The 19,632-nt window shown below is 50.4% G+C and overlaps 1 protein-coding gene across 5 annotated transcripts in view; it reads right to left on the bottom strand.

The window, feature by feature from the left end:
- Nucleotides 1-1,310: 1,310 nt before the first annotated feature.
- The window catches only part of NUP214 (nucleoporin 214), a 101,739-nt gene continuing 83,417 nt past the window's right edge, over nucleotides 1,311-19,632 (bottom strand). For all 5 annotated transcript variants that reach the window (XM_019638539.1, XM_019638550.1, XM_019638560.1 and 2 more), the window contains 6 exons: nucleotides 17,892-18,048; nucleotides 11,570-11,722; nucleotides 7,467-7,638; nucleotides 4,888-5,027; nucleotides 4,102-4,126; nucleotides 1,311-3,613 (listed from right to left, as the gene is read on the bottom strand). In XM_019638539.1, coding sequence (XP_019494084.1) covers nucleotides 3,580-3,613; nucleotides 4,102-4,126; nucleotides 4,888-5,027; nucleotides 7,467-7,638; nucleotides 11,570-11,722; nucleotides 17,892-18,048 — 681 coding nt within the window. In that variant the 3' untranslated portion in view covers nucleotides 1,311-3,579. The remainder of the gene's footprint in view (nucleotides 3,614-4,101; nucleotides 4,127-4,887; nucleotides 5,028-7,466; nucleotides 7,639-11,569; nucleotides 11,723-17,891; nucleotides 18,049-19,632) is intronic.

The following is a 19,632-nucleotide window of genomic DNA, read 5'->3' as shown; positions in this document are numbered from 1 at the left end:
CTGGAGAAAAGGCCCGGAGTCAAGCTTGGGAGGACACAGGGACACTGCCCCTCGTCCTATAGTAAGTTGTCACACAGGACTACTCGGTGACGGGAGAGCAGGAGCGAGCCACACCGGGAGACACAGGATGAGGGCCAGGTAGGTCCTGTCCTCCCACCTGTGAAGCTGCGCGGGGGGGAGGGCGAGGGGGGCCTCACAGAGGCGGCATGCAAAAGTGGATAGGCAGGAGGTGACAGCCCACCTGTGCTTTCATATATTTTTTTGATCAGGTGCCCAAAGAGTGGCTGAAATTTAAACTCGGTGTCCGTCACTAACAATTTCAGGAAGATCCCTACCCCTGGATTCGTGGCAAAACAAACATGTCCATGGGAGGAGACAGGCTCTCTTTCAGATGCTCCCAGGGTGCGGGGGGTGGGGAAAGAGGTATTTATAGTTATTGTGGTTAAATGGTTTCTCAAAATGTGGTCCACGGACCATCTGGGTTGGAATCACCGGCAGCGCTTGTCAAATGCGCATTGCGGCCCCGCCGAGCTCGCACAACCGGGCACTCATGCGTCAGCACTTCGTCGAGTGAGGGCCGTGTGGCCCTGTGCTTCATAAGGGGTCCCACAGGTGGGTGGAAGGTGCCCCCAAGGACTGTTTACCCCGCATGTAGGGCGAGGTCTTGTAAGGCGAGAACAGTCTCCATGAAGTGAGAGCCTGCATTGTACCAGTACTCTACGTACACCGATCACCTCATTTAATTCTCACGAGCAGCCCCCAAGATTGGCATTCAAATCTCCATTTACCACTGAGGGAAAAGCCCTCCTGACACAAGGAGGCCAAGTGCCTGGTTCCGGTCTCAGAGCTGGTGAGGGTGAGGGTCACGGTCAGCGGCAGCCCGCACGGTCCACGCCCTATCCGGAGTGCCTGACCTAGAAACGCCTCTGGAGGCTGCCAGAGGGCGGGACGGCACTGGGGGACCCTTGCTCAGGTATGTCAGCCTGAAAGGGGACTTGTACACATGCCCATTTTGTCATGGGGGTTCCTCCTGTCCCTGAGAACCTGATTCACGGCTCCAACCCCATGCTGCCATCTGAAGCACCAGGTATGAGCACACGACATTTACATCTGGAAAAGCCAACCAAAACACAACTCATTAAGCCGCCTTCCCCCTTTCCTTCCTGCCTTTCCTGAGTTACACAAGCAGAAATAAATGAAGCCAACTGTGACTGCCTCCCGCCACTGCAGCCGACTCTCTGAGAGCTGGGTGGGGCGGCCTCCTGGGCCCACTGAGCAGCTGTGGTCCCTTCCTCTCACTGGACACCATCCCCACTCTCACCCAGCCCTCCGCCCGCCCCTACCGGGAAAGGCCCACGCCCGGCTGTCTCCTCCCTGGGCAGGCTGGAGCCACCGTGCATTCCCTACCCGGCATCCTGGGAGGTTGGGTTTCAGGGGATGCATGCTGAGATGACCCCCACCACCTACCAGTGTAATCGACCCCAAAAAAGGAACTCAGAGGGGCTCACGCATCAGCAGTGAGTGGTGGGGGTGTTATCTGGCCGAGCACAGCTGATATGGCCTTATGGACAGATGTCACATGCCACCTCCATGGAGGAGCAACACAGAGAATTTGAGGTCAAGGGTTTAGGCCAAACCAGATTCTATTTATAAAACCGCCTCCGGGGGAAACAGACAGGCAGGAGACTGGCTCAGTCTGGGTGCTGGTCGACAGGATGCCATGCCAAGGCAGAAGTTACCTAGCCACAGTGGTCTCTTTGAAGCGAGGTCCTCTGTCACGAGCTTTTCCCATCCAAATTTGAGTTCCTCTGTCTCAAGATGGCCCCCGTGTACAAACTAAGGAGCTCACATATGGGAGGAACAAACTTCGTGCCTACCTGTGTGGGTGTCTTGGGGACTGTCTGTGCCCCATGGCTGAGGGGGCCTCATGTGAGAACAGGTGAGGACAGGCTCTTCAATTCCGCAAGGATCAAAAAAAGGTACATGTTAAAACATCGAAGTCCAATCTCTTGGAAAGAGGCAGATGCCCTAATTAATAGAAGTCTGACAGACACCCAACTCCTGTCTCATAAACCAGAGAGCAGCTAAGTCACCAGAGACGCCCATGCACTAATTCTGGTTTGGGGTTCCCGGCACCTAGCAGTGCTGTCCTACGAGGCTCGTCTCCTGATGAGCGGAAGAAATCACTGAGCTCAACGCTGCAGGTGCCCAGGCCCAGTTTCAGCCCAACCGAATTGGAACCCGCAAAACTGGGGCTTTGTGAGTGTGGGGTCCTGGCAGAGTGGGGGACCAGCAGACCAGGCTGTGGCACGGGGGACCCTGACAAGCCGACAGAACCAGCATGGCCACATTGGCTGTAACGTGACAAATTAAGTCACCCGGGAAACTTTTATTAAAACATTTCAAAAGACAGCTTCCCAACATGTAAAGCTCTAAACAACTGTCCCTTTGCGACCCTCCCTGCTCGTAAACCAGGCCGAAGCACTGGCAGAGTCTGGGCCGGGAAGAGGAACAAATTCTTGCACCTACTTTGGACGTGAGGCAGCCCTTGCTCGTCAGCTACTGTCACGTCACAGGCCCGAGAAACAAAGCACGCCCAGGTCCAAAACACAGCATCCCTGGCACGTAAGACTCAAGTCCTGCTCTCCAGGCCGTCCTCGCAGACACTCCGTCGTGGTGCTGGCAGATGCAACGTCTCAACTCCTGGGTCTACCCAAGGGTTATCTGCACCGAGGTTAACAGACAGCGGGCCAGGCATGGTGACCAATGTCACTGTCACCTACTGGAGATAAAGGATGTCTTCTCCATCAGCTGCCCACCTCCTCTGTAGCGCAGAAGAGCTGAGCTATAAAACACACAGCGCCTGAGAGCTGAACGAGAAGACAAGTTCACGGGTCTGTCCAGGGCGGCACACCCGTCCCCATCACTCAATGGTCTGGTTTCCAGGTTTGCCTCACAGCTACCTTCATTCTAAGGTGCCACCACCTCTCTACCTCTCCTGGAACTCTGCTGACACCTGAGCAAGCGAGTTTCTCCCTTCCAACCAATCAAAAAGCTGGCACTTTGCGCGTCCTGATATCCAACAGCAAAAAGGTCACAAAAAGGAGGTACCAAGGTACAGCCTCAAAAAGGTGACTGGCCAGCACTTGACCTTGTCCCTCTGTGGGGAGCCCTGAGCCTGAGAAGACGGGGAAGCTCCTGCCCTGTGTCCTCGTTCACTGATACCCATGCTCGTCACTTTTGGGGCCACCTGAAGTCACACACTGCCGGCCAACGGAAGGCTGCCCAGGTCTCTCAGCCACAGAAATGAGGAAACCTCTCTCCTTAGCTGAAAAAACGCACGCACATTGTGTATGGAAACAAATCAAACAGTTTAATAGCAGGGGTGGGGGGTGGGGAGGGGACAACCAACACGAAGTATAAAACAGAAAGCATCTCTAGAGCTCTGGTTTCTGCTATTTCTTTCTGGGGGTGTCTCAACGAGAACATCCACTTTAAAGGGCGGCATCAGGGTTTCTCAGTGAAGAGGCGCTGAGAAGGCAGTTGGTCACAGGAACCGAAAGGGACACGGACACCCACTCAGCTTCTCCAGCCACCAAAGCCCTGGACAGACCTGCAAGGAAGCGCCGGGAGAGGCAGATCAGCTCCTGCTCTGACCGAGGGCGGGCCTCGGGGCTCACGCAGCTGCCTGTGGTCAACGTCCAGACTCTGAATTTTGATTGTCATGCAATTCTACACAGCAGCACAGTGAGGATCACAGTGAGACTTGGTAATGGGCCCGGGGCACGAAGCTTCTGAGACACCAACAGGGAAAGAGGGAGGGAACCTCTCCAATGCTGCCTTCTGGTCTCTGCTCACCGGGACGTCCCCCCCCTTGTGCGTGGCCGCGGAGGGCGCTAGGCCTGGCACCTCCGGCCACAATCCTGCCAAGATCGGCAAGTCCACAAAACCCCAAACTGACCGCCGAACCCTCGTGCTTCCAGCACAAGCTTTTAACAGGAAAATGTACAACTAGAGCAAGAATTAGCAGGCCGATACTTTCACATACCACACACTCTTCCATCCTTATTTAATGACTCAAAACTGGAGACAGATACTTACGAGTTGGATGATCCAAAGCTGAATCCTGGAAGAGAGGAAAAGGGTGTATTAACACACACACACCTGAAAGGCTCAGGGCCCAGCCCTCCCCCGTCTATCCCCTGCCGCCTGCAGGCTGGGCAGGAAGGTGGCCTTCGGGTCCCTCCTCCCCCTGCCGGGTGTGGGTAGAGGGTCGCTCGCACGGCCCCTGTCACTTAGCTACACCATGACACACAGCTCCATTTTACTAGGAAAAAGTGTTTTTTCCACTCCCCCACCCACTTGCTTCCTCTTCCTCTCGAGGCCAGAGAAGCAGGTCCCCTGGGTCCTAGGCCGGGCTCTGCTGCTCACTGGCCCCTTGGGGTTTCTGTGTCTTCATCTGTGCACCAGTAACGACGCCTAACTTCTCTGCCTCACGAGTGTGGTGCAAAGATAGAAACAGAACCAGAACATCCACACTCCGCTGTCTGAGGAGAGCGGTAACCAAACGCAACAGCTTCTGAGGGCTTTACATCTTATTTGTCAGTCTGCTGGCTTGGATTTTCAAACCAACATCTAGTAAGATGATTATTGTTTTAGGTTCTCCGATCTTGAGAGAAAATCAAGTCGGTCATTTCTTTATCTGGTAACAAATGGCACAATGGCACAAGTCTAATTAAAACCTAAAAAGAGCATTTTGTCTTTCAAGCACTTTCAGCTTTTAAAACACTAAACTGAATAGCCAGGTGAGCAGCACTCATTTCTCTGGTGTGGGAGGGGGGCAGGGGGAGGGAGAAAAGGCGGAGGGACCACTGTCTGGCTGCTTACCTCCTGTGCTCGATCCAAAGCCAGAGAACCCTCCGCTCTGCGTCCCGAAACCGGAAGTCTGCTGGGACAGAGATCCGAAAGTCGGCGCGTTCTGACCTGCGAGGGTGCCAAAGGAGGTGGTGCTGCTGCTGCTCCCAAACCTGAGAAACCAGACTGTGGTTAGCGGGCCGGCGTGTCACCCTGCTGCCCGAAAGCCTCGAGCCAGCCGCCTCCATCTCAGGAGGCACAACACACGGGAATCGAGGTGACGTGCTTGGCTTAAGCCAGTCTCTCGGAAAGATGGGGCCAGAGCCCACAGCAAACCTTCGCCTCCACCTTGGGAGGAAAGATAACAGGACAATATGAAATCCAGCTTGTCCAGTGTTACTTTTTGTCCAGTCTGGAAATTCCAGGTCACCTGGAAATTACGCAGCACTACGCTGTTTGCTCTTTCTGTCTTCAGTAATTCTTCAGGTTTAGTCCATCATTTTGCATTTCTCATTATTGACAACCCTCGCCCCACGCATCTATCTGCAGCCCCTCTGGGTCGGATCCGATCTACTTCTCGCACTATGAGGCGCCCTCTCCACGCAGACCAGCGCAGGCCTGTTCTCACTGCCCCGTTTCCGGAATGGCCCTGGCGGCCCTGCTCTCGTCCTACTCCCGCCTCGGGCCGCTCCCAAACACCAGCGGGAACTCCTCAGATGTCTGTGGGCTCAGAGAACAGGGACCCGACCAAAGGGGGTGATGATGGGCTCCTTTGGAGATTTTAGTCCGGAGCTGGTCCTCGTCAGCCCTGTTCACCAAACTGGACCTAAGCAGCCAGTCAGGAGTCCCGTGGCAGAGCCCTTCCGAGGCAGAACACGATACTTTGCTGCTAGTAAATAAAATAGCTGGGGGCCGGCCGAGTGGCGCGATGGTTAAGAACTCGCTTGGGATGCCAGAGGGCCCCGGTTCGGATCCCACATATGAGGGCCAGTGACACTGCCCTCCACAGCTAAGATGCTGAACAACAGCTCAACCTGGAGCTGGGCTGCCCTGAGTCGCTGGCGACGGCGTGGGCTGCAGTGCCTGTGGCAGTGGATTGCCATGGGCTACCGTGTGTGGCGAGCGGCCAGCAGCCGCAGTGAGCGGCCGTCCAGAAGCTGGCGACTGATCTGCCTCGCCCGGGAAGAGCGCAATGATGGTGCCAACTTGGGCCAGTGAAGCAATGTCCTCCACAACTAGACTGAAGAACAAAACGACAGCAACTTGTCTGTTCCCCTTTCCCCAATTCCCCAGCACTGTTCCCATCCCCCCAATTCCCCAATAAAAATCTTAAAAAAAAAAAAAAAAAGAAAATAGCTGGTTTCAAATAAATAAAACCTCAAGATTCCCAGTCAACCAAAAAACCTCCCAGCAACTCTGCAATACTCTGTGCTAGGTGGTCACTGGAGAGGTCGGTGTCCTTCGAGACCTGCTGAGGACACTGGCGTCAGTCAGTCCCAAATTTCCCTCAACTTTAACTCTTGGGGTTTCCTGGGGGAACTTAAAGAACCATGAGTTTCTATGGGAAATCCAAGAAGCAAGACACCAACTTGCTCGTGTTCCTTGGAACTTGCCAACATTTCCGCAATAGGTTCTTTCATGGGGGAAACAGATATAAACAGGAACGTAAGTGTATTTTCAAGATAAAGGTGGTATCAACTCACCGAGACTCATCTCAGAACCCTGACAATTCCCCCAACACAATGTCCCCCCCACCCCCCGCACTCCCCCGATCTTTAGCTTTCCATGTCCTGAGCCAGGGCTGAGGGCGAGATCTATTAGAAATGCATTTCAGACCCCAATCCCCTCTTGGGATGAGGCGCTTTGTAGTCATGACCACATGTATTTTATTGGGACTTGGTGGTGTGGGGAAAGCTACTTTCTCCGTGGGGTTTTGGCTACCAGACTGACTTTCTGGGGACCTTAGGAGCCAATGCCTAAAATGCATTTTCAAGTGAAGATGTGCACAAGGCCGCAGGAGCAGCTTTGAACGCTGCGTGACGGTCATCGAGACTCTTAAACGTGCAGGGGCTCGTTAGTGCCCGGCACGGACGCCAGCCCGGGGACTGTGGACGGAACACCCACGCTGGGGCTCAGGAGTGGAGCAGGTGACACAGGAGCTGTGTGCTCACGGAGGATGGTCTAATGCACAACAATCCCGAAAGGAAAGGGTCTGGGGAGAGCTGTGCTCTTCTTTCGGAACGTCCCACACAAGGGGCGAGCGTGGCTACAAAGCAGCCATGGCAGGACTATTGTTATCCCTTTAACCAACCGTTTAGCTCCACCAGAATAGGGGTCTGCCAGCCAGTATTCTACAAACAGGGGACAGCCATGCAGCTGGGGTCCCCGCATGTACTTCGTGGAGTCTGGCCTGGAAGAAATGAGCCTTCCTTCCCCAGGGAGAACAGGAATCCAGGAGCAACTTGTTGGCTGATTTCAATGGAGGGGCCTTTGGCTCAGTCAGGAGTAGAGAAAATGCAAGAACTTCCTTTACAAAACAGGAGTGGTGGTCCCAGTGCTTTTGGCTGGCCTGAGCTTCTGGGTTCCCCAGGCCCCCTTCCCGGGAGGCTTACCCGAATCCTCCTGCGCTGGCAGCCGCAGTACCCTCTCCGAACACTTTGCCTCCCGTCGAGCCCAGAGGGCTTGTAAAGGCTGGGGCTGAACCGAATGCTGGCACCCCTCCAAACCCAGGGGATCCCCCAAAAGTAGGAGGGCTGCCAAACACTGGAGCAGCACCGAAGCCACCTGAGCAAAACAGAGGCAAACAAACAAGGAGAAAGAAGGAGACAGGAAGAGAAGACAGTCAGCAGTGAGAAACCGAATCAAGAGGGAGGAAAAAAGGGAAAACATGTTAGAATTCCAGATACAAAGAACTAAGGGCAACACTTGTTCTATCAGCAAAATAATTAAAACCAAACCAAAGCAACCCACAACCACCAAACCACCTCCCCCCACTTCTAGCAAAGAGGGCTGGGGTCCACTTGGGGAGCGCCTTGGAATTCTAAGAATCCCGCAGGCCCCTGGTTGTTTGTGAGGTCCCCAGTCCCACCCCCCCAGAGGTGAGCTGGACTTGTTGGCTCCAAGTCTTATCAAGTCAGGTCGCTACCAGGAACCAACGTGGTGCATTTCAGGTCCCTTCTCAGCCCCTCTGCTCTGTTTTCAGATTCCTCATTCTAAAGTCATTCTCAAAAACTCCAATCCTGCTCTGACTGTCAAAGATGACAGACAGATTTGATTCCTCATCCCGAGCTGTATGGAAACCCACACGACAACTCAGGAGCTCCAAGTCCCCTCGCAGGGAGAGTCTGACTGGGTTACAGCAGAGATGAAGCCACAAGGCGCTGGCGCTCATCCACGTGCTTTTAATTTATTTAAAGCTAATGGCTCTCACATCTTTCACCACAAGTCTTTCATTCTCTCTCTTTGTCCAGAAGAATTTTTTTTAAATGCTTTCTCGGGGGGGCAGGTGGCAGGGGGGAAAAAAGCTTTCTGCAGTTAGGAACTACTCCTCCTCAATAAAAAAAGCACACCGAATTTCTTCTCTGGAGGAAGGCAGCTGTATAAATATTATAAAACCACCAATCAGCTGTGAGGAGAGCCATCAGAGTCAGAGACTCCCTCTGCAGGCTCCCTGCCCAGCTGCTCACGTGAACACGTGAACACGGGGCAGCCATCGCACAGAAAAGGGTCAGGTGTGCCGAGGCAACCTCCTCTGATTGGCTGAGATGCCCACCAGGTGGGAAGTCAGACCTCCTTCCCTGACTGTCCCTTCTGCTCCTGAGAGGGGTTCCCAAACCCAGAGATACTGTTTAAATCATTCTAGGCTATCGGCAGAGACCCTTATGTCTGCTGAAAGGAAAGGAACGAAACAGTACAAGAAATGTGCCCTAAGGGGGAGTATTTCTTAAAATGAGTATTGGCCTAGGAGCTACACTCGAAAGGGAATGAAGGTGGCCTGGGCGCAAGCAAGGTGATCAGCCCAAGGGGGCAGGGACGCTGTTCTCGTCCCTTTCAGAGAGGGGTCAACCAGGCCCTCTCATTAGATGCATAATCCCACCTCAAGCTCCCGCCACCTGAACCAGGAAAGAGCTGTCAGCTGAATTCTTTAGTGAACTATTATTTTACGATTCAGTCATTTGCTTATTTACCATTGGTAGTGGTGGCACAACTGAGAAGATACTTTCTGCTAAGGCTCATGTTTGGGTTAACATTCTGTATTTTAAAACCTTGAGTGAAATTCCAAGCCATGATAATGGAGACTGTTGGGTTACAAATATAACAGACTGGAAAAAAAAAGTGCTAAAAAACCCTTGCAGATGAATTATTTAAGACCGATCACAGATCTAGTTACACTTTCTTCCTAGACACACAGGGCTCTATCTAGTGCCTTGTACTCCATATTATTCAGACTTGGTGGAAAGTGAGTGAAAAATGAGATGTCACAATGACACAAAGTGAACTAGAGAGGGGAGGGGAGGAGATTAAACACACACACATACACACACGCATGTGCACACACACATGCACACACACATGTGCACACATACACACAGTGCCCCCAAACAACAAACCTGGGCCACAGTTAAGTGAAAAAGGAGACTGGTCGTTCTGGTCTTATTTTTGGAGACAGGCAACTTACGCCTGATGTCAGGAGGGGTTTGATTTTGTTAAGATGCCATATTTTCATGGTTTTCTTCTCCGGAAGAAACAGAAATTTACTAATAATCAATGATAATAAAATCTCTGACTTACTGAGGGCCCTTCCCATGCCAACTATGGTGCCAGGTGCTGTCCAGCTGCTTGCTTTAACCCCCAATAAACCTGGGATCCCTACATCACAGGTGAGGAAACTGAGGCGTGGAGAACATGTCACTTGTCTACGTTTAGCTAACTGGTCAACGGTAGAGCTGGGGTTAGAACAAGGTCTGAGTGACTCAAAAGACCACCTGTCACCTAAGCACTATGTGCCACTCCTCCTTCCTCCACTGCCACTAAATCCAGCAGCTCCAGCAACAGAGCCGTGGGGTGAGCCCAAGGGACTGGGGATGGCAGCAAGGTCACTGCCAGCCTGTCCCGCCTCTCTGCTCCTCAAATCACCTCCAGCAGGATTCTTTTCTAATGCAGTTGTACTGAGGGAGGATGGACACTTGGCATTTTTCAAAAACCCATCCAAGCCATCCATCTAAAGTCCCTCTGAGAGCAAAAAGTGGGAATCCTGACGCCTTAGGCTTTTGTGCTGCCTGGGCAGGAAGGCTAACTCCTTTATTCAAGCAGCCTTTCCTTACGCTCTGAGGCACCACTTTCTAGAGGAGGAGCTTTGGGAACTGACACAACTCTGCAGCAGAGAGAAGGTTCTGGAAGAACAGGAAGGGCAGGCTTGCCCCCACCCTCACCTCTGCCCTTTTAGTGACTAGTTCATTCACCTGATGCATTTGCCAGGTAGCTTTCTCAGAGTCCTCAATCTAGGTGGTTTCATGGGGCAAATAATCAAATCGGCAAAATATCCTCCAAGGTGGGAGGACACACTGTCTCTAAGACTAAAAAAGTAAAAGCGTCAGATGCTCAAATCCACTGGGATCTGATCCCAGGGGAAGGAACAACACAGAAGAAAAACATGAGTCGAAGAAAACATTATCAGTTTCCTTAAAAAAATATATTAAGTCTTGATGATTAATGAACTAAGTTCTCTAGTCTAATCGTATTTGCCTTGTTAACTAGGAACGGGAGCTTTGTAGCCCTTTCGGTTTTAAATCATTCACTGCAGGGAAGGTTGGGGCAAAATAAAGCAGTGATGCTCATGTCCAGTTCATTTGAAGAGTAGAGGAATTCGCTTTAAAGAACTGCTTCCTCAGCACAACCTCCCCTCCCCCATTTCTAAAAACAAATCCTTTCACACAATTTTCCATGCAAAGGGGGCAGGAAGACGACCCTCTGTAGATCTCAGAGATAGAAATAGGATAGAGAGACAGTGTGGTGAAAGGAAGTATGTTTGTGTCCAAACATCCATTGTTCTTTAAAAAGTTTAATCATAAATGTAACTCATGATTATAAAAAGTCACGCAAATTATAAATGTATACTTTAAAAGTAATGCTGGGATAAAAAGTAGCGCTGGTCATATTCTTTGTTCTTGATTACATGGGTAATATTCCAACTGTGAAATTAATTAAGCTGTATACTTATGTGAATATTTAGATGCTTGCATTTGTATGTCTAATATTATTTATGTATATTATACTCAATTAAAAAAATGATTTGAGAAAGAAGGAAAAATGACATAGACATAAGCAATTAAACATGACAGGTAATGGGCACCCAGGCAATGTGTGACTCAGGGTGCTTTCTTGTTTATATAGTTATCACTTTCTCATGTTCCCTTATTTTGGTTGTTGTGCAATTGCCTGCTAAATATTTACAGTGCTTTCTTCCCTAAGAAGACTCTCCTCAGGGATACATTTTACATGCATTCTGTGGTTTTTAACGTGTCTCAGGAGGCCTGGAAGTGTTAGGAACATAGCAGATGCTCAATAAATATAAAAATAAATCGAGGGGAGGCACTTTATCCATACTCCAATCCTAGTCCCTCCTCAAGAGCCCTAGAGAGCTCTCCTGCCAGATATCTACACACATGGGAACATAATGTATAAAACTAAGCACGGCCGGTAAGCGCCCGAGTACCTGTTTTATTTGGAGCGGAGAACCCAAAGCCTTGGGACGCCACGCTCCCGCCTCCGGCACTGAAAGTGCCGGCAGGTTTCTGCTCTCCAAACGACGAGCTGGCAAATCCCCCAAACGTCTTGGCCCCACTGTTTCCGAACAGGTTAGAGGTATCTGCGGAGATGAAAGATGGGTGAGGGAGATCAGAGGGAGAAAATATCCTTATTAACGTCTTAGAACAGAGAAGGAAGAAACCTCAGCTGGGAGTTTCGGAAGAAGCGAGTGACAGCAGAGTCTGGGATGCAAAAGAGCTGAGCTGAAGAGACACGGACACCTTCTCTGGTTTGCGTGTGAGTCTTGCCCAGTTTTTAATCATTTTGGAACCCAGGCTCAGGGTGTGCTGGCATGACCGCACAGGCCCCAAAATAAAGGAGCAGCAACAGGCTGCAACGGAGAGGCGCCTTTGCATAAACGCACCTGCACTCCCACAGATATCAGGCCCCCCCACCAACAGAGGGCCAACACAGCAGCTTCACATCAGACTGGTTTCTTCTGAGGAATAAGGCTTGTTTTCATCCATCGCCTCACATGATGACCAACTTCAAATTTTGTCAAACTAGAGAAAACAAAGTTAGAGGAAATCCAAACCAAGCGTAATGGCTTCCAGCATTCTGCTTTGGTGGTCGAGTTTGGCATGCGTGCTATTGCTTGGTCTGCTCAGAGAATGGCGGACGAAACAAGAAAAGCCATGCTGCTCCTAACCTCTGGTCTGACAGGAGGTAGGGATATTCTGAGAATGTGAAAGAGGCCAGCAAGGCTTCCAGTCCGATTTCCTCTAAGGTCCCCTAACCTTTTAGATGCTTATCTAGTGGGTCACTCCTTCACATACGCACTGAATCCACTCCAAAGATTAAAGGAAAAAAGGAAACTAACTACTAAAAACCAGGATGGGTGAGAAGTATGTTTGTTTTGCAACCATGTATGGGTGGGTCTTTTATTAAATGAGTTTGTGCCCACAATAAGGCAGGGAGAAACTATCCGAAAATGGGGTGGACGCCCAAAGACAGAGGCAGAAACAGGAAGCCGAAATGATCCGCTCTGCCGGGTAATGCAGAGCCAACTCTGCCACCAGGTGAGAAGCGGGCACATCTGCAAAGGCCAGTCTTCCCCGTGTCAGGTGCTCCTGGCGAAGGAGGTGGGAGGGAGAGCAGGGGAGGGTGGAACTCGCTCTCAGAGTCGAGTTGTTGCAGAGGCAGTCCACCACTGACCTCACAGCCAAGGTCTCCCATCCCGCCCAGTGTGAGAGGCAACTCTGAATACTTCCAGTTGCAACGCTTGACCTCTAACCCAGAAGTGAGCGCCTTATCCCGGGGACATGACCAGCTCACATTTCTAGGTACCAATGATGGAGCCTCGGACCACCACAGGGTCACCTGCTCTGTAAAACTACTGCCAGCAGTTTGGGAGCTTGGCCCTGAATATGTCAGGCGCTGAGAGCGGGCGGGGGTACTCAGCGAGTTCCTTTTCATCACGCTCATTTCGGGTACCACAGGGTTACCTCTCCCCCCGGTGGAAGCCTCTTCCAGTCCCATCTCCTCCTGATGAGCTGGAGGTTTCTCTTGATTCCTTCAATGGCAGTACATCTGACACTAGACACGAAAACAGGCTCCTTGGTCATTCCTCTACTGGAATTTCAAGGACGGAGGGCTGCAATTTTCTGACAGTGTCACTGCTAACAATGCAAAATTTCAAACAGCAAACACACTCAAGGGCACGGTCAGGGGCCAGGTGCCCTCTTGGAGAAATTCAAACTAGAGGAGAAATGATGTGAATGGGCCAGTGATGGGGGCCCTGGCTTCCTGAGGTCAGAGGAGTCTTAGGGCTTCTTGACCCTTTCTCTCTTTAAGAGCCCCTTGTCTTGACGACCGCTGGACTTATCACGGTGATCACTTCTTTAGGTCTACAAATGTTGAATAACTATAGTGTACCCCTGAAACCAATGTAATATTGTATGTTAGGGTATCGTTCAATGAAAACCTTAAAAAAGAAAAAGAATCCTCTGTCTTTGAGATGTTCACAGCATATTATAGTGGAACTAGCATGAGTTTTGCAGTCAGACCTGGCTTAGAATACCTCTTAAGTATGACGCTGGGCAAGAACTTGACCCTCCTAAGTCCCAGTTTCCTCATGCATCACATGGGGCTGGCAGGTGTGACCACGCAAAGCTGCTGTGAAGATAAATGACATAGTACGTGTAGAGCGCCTATGGTAGGTCCTCAGGAAATACATCTTGCCCTGTTTCTTTGACTCTTCTGCCATACCCCAATCATGTTCAATATCATAAAACACAGAGGTCAGCTGCAGACACTGAAATCCTTTTCGTTTTGTGAACATCACGAGAATTCAGCCATTCAAGTTGTAACAGCTGTCATCTGCGGTCTCAGAGGCGCCCAGCATACTGAAAAGTGTTAGGATTTACAATATTTAAGCGGCTCTGAAACAAAGGGGCAAAAAATGATGTCTGCTTCTGTTTCTGTGGCCGACAACGTGCTTCTCAGTTCGCTCCTAATGGCTCCAAAAATGACACGGGCTGCGGTTCTTGAAAACGTGGTCAATAAGAGAATGTTTGGCTGACGCAACAGTATTCGCTGCAGACTCTTCTTCTCTTGTGAGCAGCTGGCCAGTAAGAAAACCTGCCTTTGCAGAGGCGTCCGCTGACCTCCACGTTGGAGGTGACAAGGACAGTGAAACGGGCCTCTCCTGGGCTTCCCCCCTGCTGGCTGGCACAGGGATCCTCTTTGCTCATTTATTTGGCAAAAATACTAGCAGCATCTAACACCAGGGTCTGACCCAATTTAAATTAAATCGCACTTGATAGGAATTTAATAAATAATATCAGAGACCAGGTCCCACGTCATTCTGCAGGTCTCAAGTCCTGAACAAGAATCCAACACGTGCTGACAAAGGGATTCTCAAGAAGCTCTGGTTCGCCCTCCTTTCCAGGTGATTCTTAAAAACCAGTTGCAGAGGGAGCCTTGAGAGCCTAGAAGCCTCATCAAGCGGCGTGGTCATGCTGACACAAACACGCCTTTCAGGCCCCTGCACGGACAGGAAGTGCTCAGCATGGCTGTGACCAGTGACCACTGTCCCTGGACAAGACGCGCGGAGGCAGCAGGTCCTCACAGGCACCAATTCCCAGAGGTGTCGGATCTTAAATGACCCCAGGGGTTCACAGTGTAGCTCTGGTGGAATCTCTGCGGGAGATGGAAAGAAACCTTTATAGAGTGTGGGGTTCTGGCTACAGAGCGTGCCAACGCCACGTAGGTATTCGCAATCTGTCCTTCTTGAAGGGTTATCGCATAGTTCCGGGAACTTCTCAGTGCCGAAGGGGGCCGCTTCGGGACCAGGCAACTTGGGGCCTGCCACAAAGTAACCGCTACTTGCTCAGCTTGTGCTCGGTGGGATATCTATCTGCAAAAACATGTGTGATGCCACGAGGAACGGGCACAGGGCTGTCACAAGGCACGCCTGGGAGGCGTGTCATTACACGGCAAGGCTAGGAAAGTCTCAGGAGGCGACATGATGGAGCACAGCTCGGGAAGCAGGCCCAGGTGAAACCCAGGCCATGCCACTCAATGGCTGTTATCACTGTACGTCCACATCCCTTCTCGGGACCTATTTCCTTATAGGTAAGCAAGGACGGCCACATCTAAAAGCACTGTTGTAAGTGATCAACCACATACACTGAGCATTTGGTACACAGTAGGTGATCAATCTGTTGTCTTGTGAAGGAACAGAATACAAGCGTGGTGGGATTCCAGACTGGGAGAAGTCACTGGGCTCATGAAACCCTCAGGTCAGCTGCACAGAGCAGGAGGCTTCCTCTCATCCTTAAAGGCTGGGCAGGTTCAATGGGCGGGGTGTGTGTGTGTGTGCAGAGGGAGCAGTGAGCCTTGACGCTGAACCAGGGAGGGGTGGGGTGTGTGTCCGTGTGTGAAGGACAGCAAGCAGATGGACTGGCCGAAGCAGAGGGAATGTGTTGGGGGAACTGGGTGTTTCAGGAAAGCGCGAGGGCCAGCTATGGAGGACCCTGAATTTCTGCCTAAGGAGTTGGTTTGCATTTTATGCCAAAGGGCTTTGAGTCGCAATAATGGCAAAATAAAAGTTTTCAGACGCTCACAGTAGAGGAGGCTGGATGCAGGGAGAGGTGTTTGGAGACTACTGTGATACCCCAGGCGATGACGGGGAAAAGAGAAGAAAAGAGGCAGGGAAAACACCGTTTAAGAGACAGTAAGAGAACCAGGGGCATCACGCCACACAGCCCAGGGAAGAGGCGGTGCTTCAAAGCAGCAAATGCTGCAGTCACCCAGCGAAAAGGGGATGAGCGGGGAGCTCTTAGTTCTGTGGCGAGGACACTGCCCTCCCCAGAGGATGCTAGCTCCTTTTCTCCTCCGTTGCCCCTTCCGCTGGTCCTGGACTTGGTCCTAGGGGCTACAGGGGCTCCTGTCCCTTTCACTATCAAATCATACATTTAGTTTTGAAAAATAAAAACGAGGTCGAGTCCTTTCCGTACCCTTTCAGATTCACTTAAACTCCCTTAAAGCATAAAAGTAACTGCCGGGTTACAACTGCCAGCGTTTAGGAGATGAAGATCAGCAGGTGTCTGGTATCAAGGTAGACGGGTTTATTTTAAAACAGAATTAAGGAATTAGAAATGATGGTGTGCCAGTGAAGAGCAGGCTGGGGGGGAGAGGGGGCCAGACTGTAGTGCTGTCCAATCATTCCCATGGTGTCAGTAAATACTCCCTCATGTCACTGTACACGGGGTTGGGGACCAGTGTGCCCGGCTGGCTCTCAGGAGCTGGTACAAGCCAGCTCCAGCCCACCAATGAGAGAAGGCTATTCTTTGACAGCTAAGAGCCGTGGCTTTTGAGATGCATCAGGAGGAAGAGGATTTTTGCAAGGATATGACACCTAAGTTTTAACACGATGGCTAGTAACACAGTCTTGCAGATGACCACCTACCTATGAGATAAACCCACATTTCTAACCAGCACGTTGTCAAGTGCCCATTCTGTGCCAAGTACTGTTTGCCACGTTATGTAAGACGTAGCTGAATTCCAGGTCTGCCACTTTCTGGTTTTGAGACTTAAAAAAACAGCAAAAACACATCCCCTGACCACTAGGGCTTGTTCCATACTGGGAAGTGCAGAGCGCTAGGCAGGAGCGTGTTTTGACAGTACGTGTCTGGAGCCCCGCAACTCTGTGCTGACAGCTGGAGGAAATGCGGGGAAGCCACCCAAGCGTATCTGGCTCTGAACCCTGCTTCCGGGTGGCCCCTTTTTACGTTTTGTCAGTCAGGATTCTGCTTATGTGCTCATGTGCAGAAATAGGTTTTGAAAACTACTAGGCTCGATTTCTGAGACCCCTTCATTCTAGGACCCTGAATTCCTCCAGGCAGAGTGGAAGCTGAACAAAAATGTCTGATTATGTAATTTCACAAGTTAAGAGGTATGTGTCTCTGGATGCTAATCTTTCTTTTTATATACCAGATGGGCAGTGATATCAAAATAATAGATCTGTGAATCCAGGAGACTCAGAGAGTTTTCCTTTTAACTACATGAACCTTGATATTAAGGAAATATCTGTTCTGTCTGGGACATCAGCGCTCGATCCATTAAGATCTTGTACAGAACAACAGATGAGAGAAGCTTCTTGTACAGCATATTAAATGAGAGAAGCTATCATGAAGATGACGGGTTCCCAGCTTCCCAGCTCAGCCTCCATCAGCAGCAAGATATATTTTTTAAAGAATTAAACAAATTTTCATTTCCAACCATGGAGAGACAGGTCCACAAAGAATGTAAAACATCAGCTGGAGAAGAAAGTGTCATCAGAAAGATACAGCTTCAGTTGAAAAGACGACAAAAATGTAAGAGAGAAGTAACGAAGGCCTCAACGTCTGGGTGACGCTCCTCTACAGTAGCTGAATTTCAACGCATAAAGAGCGCTCCACAAATGGACACCCAGATGCGCCTTCCCCGAGCATCCCCAGCGTGTTCTTCTGGCTCATTTATGCCTGTCTGCTCGCATTCACTTCAATCCTAATTCATGTCAACCCTCTCCCTGCAGCTCTGATGTCCTTTCATTATATAGGACATCTCATTAAAAAACCAAAACCAAAAACCCAAATCGAAACAGAGCACACTGCTTTGGGGTATATTTTAAATGGCCCTTATAGGCCTTTTCTTTCCTTGCTACACTTGTCATCGAAGCTCTGACAACCACGAGGATGACAGTGGTGCTGGGGGACAAGGGGTTGGGAAGCTCTCTCTTGACTTACTTGGGGTGGTTGTAGATCCGAAGCCCCCGCTGGCCGAGCTGAAGGGGTTTTTGTTGGCTGCATCCTGGCTGGGTTTCCCGCCAAGGCCGCTGAAGAAGCCTCCCCCTCTTCCAGTATTCCCAGACCCAAACACGCTGCCACTGGAAGAAGACGACTGCTATAAAACAAAAGGGCAGGAAGTGAGACAGGATGAGAGGTCACTGTAAGATGGCAGGCCACATCCGCGGAAAGGCGCGCTCACAGCTGGTACACATGGAAACACAAGCGACCGCTGACCAGCTCTGGTATGGCGGCTCTGACAGCCACAAAGGAAGCTGGACTCTGGACAGGGACTTCCTACAAATGGGAAGCGCTCCAGCGATTCCACAAACACGCCTTACCGTAGGTGGGAACTTTAAATGTCTGCCTGCAGTCTCGGCTGACTCCATGCCGGGGGTAAGCAAGCCAAGCCCTCAAGAGCTCCCCCCATTGAAAAAATCTGAAAACACTTCAAGGTGGTGATGAGCACTATTATTTTGATTCCTCTAGCGTTTGGCTGAACTCATCAGCAACTGATGGCTGGTGATTTACGCTGTCTTTTCTCCCAATTTGTGCACTTTTCGTTCATAATGACTTTCCCAGTAGTGCAGAAATAAGCTTAAATTAGCTCCATTGTTGAAATGATGACCACAGCTGAATTCTGTCCAAGTCTGCACATTTAATGCTCAGAGGATGCTGCTAACTCAGGGCGCATGCTGACTCAAAGCTGTAGCCAGCACCACACACGATTTCTGCTTGGAAATTGGTTCTTGAAGGAAAACCAGTGCTAGATCCAAGGGACCATTAATATTAGTTGTGTGAGATCTCCTTGGCTGATAATGTAAAATAAGACAGGTTTTTTAGAAACGGGTCGCTGTGTACAGGAACCTTTCAGGAGCCCCCTTCAGAGGGGGGCAGAGCGGTGAAGTCGCTCTTCTGTAAAATGGGGAAATACTCCACCCACCTCAAAACAAGGAGTGAATGAAGTGGGCCGAGAAGCGCAGTGCACTTTAGAACAGCACCTGAAATGACAGGCTCCTAAAATGGCTGCTGTTCAGTATTTTCGCAGCCACAATGAATCAATGACCGAGTACTTTCTATGCGCTAGGCACTTTTCTAAGCACTCAAACAAGAAATTATTTAATCCCCATAAAAGCCAAACCTACAGCGGGCCACCTCGGAGACCCCTGCCTCTGCAGCTGCACAGCCAGCCCCTGGTCCCAGCCCCCAACCCTCACTGTTACCTGGACGCTACAATGTAAGTAATGCTCTGCTAACACGACACTCTGTATTCAACAGCAGCTGGAATGACTTTAAAATGGCAGCGAGGTCACTTCACTCCTGTTTCAAAGTTCCATAAAAGACGCTGCAGGATTGGGCCCCTGTCCATCTCTTGACATTATCTTCCATCGTCCCCCCATTTGGTTTTGTTACACTGGTCTGTTGTATCTTGAACACGACAAGCTAATTTTCACCTGAGGGTGATATGCTTAATGTGCGTGCTTGTCTCTCTCACTTTTTCTCCTTCCCCCGCCTTAAACTTTAAATACAACAATAGTAACAGTTTACTCCAACCATTTAATGATGAATAACAGCTTTTTAAAACTTGGAATCTAATCCAATCATAAAAGCATACATAGGCTTGATAACTAGTAACCTGACTTTGAAAGGAAGGAAGCCATGAAGACTAGTGCGTGTGGAAAATACCAGATTTTTTAGCTGA

The sequence above is a fragment of the Hipposideros armiger genome, unplaced genomic scaffold, assembly GCF_001890085.2.
Source record: "Hipposideros armiger isolate ML-2016 unplaced genomic scaffold, ASM189008v1 scaffold_3, whole genome shotgun sequence".
Classification (NCBI taxonomy): Eukaryota; Metazoa; Chordata; class Mammalia; order Chiroptera; family Hipposideridae; genus Hipposideros; species Hipposideros armiger.
This window is presented reverse-complemented; position numbering and strand designations above follow the sequence as displayed.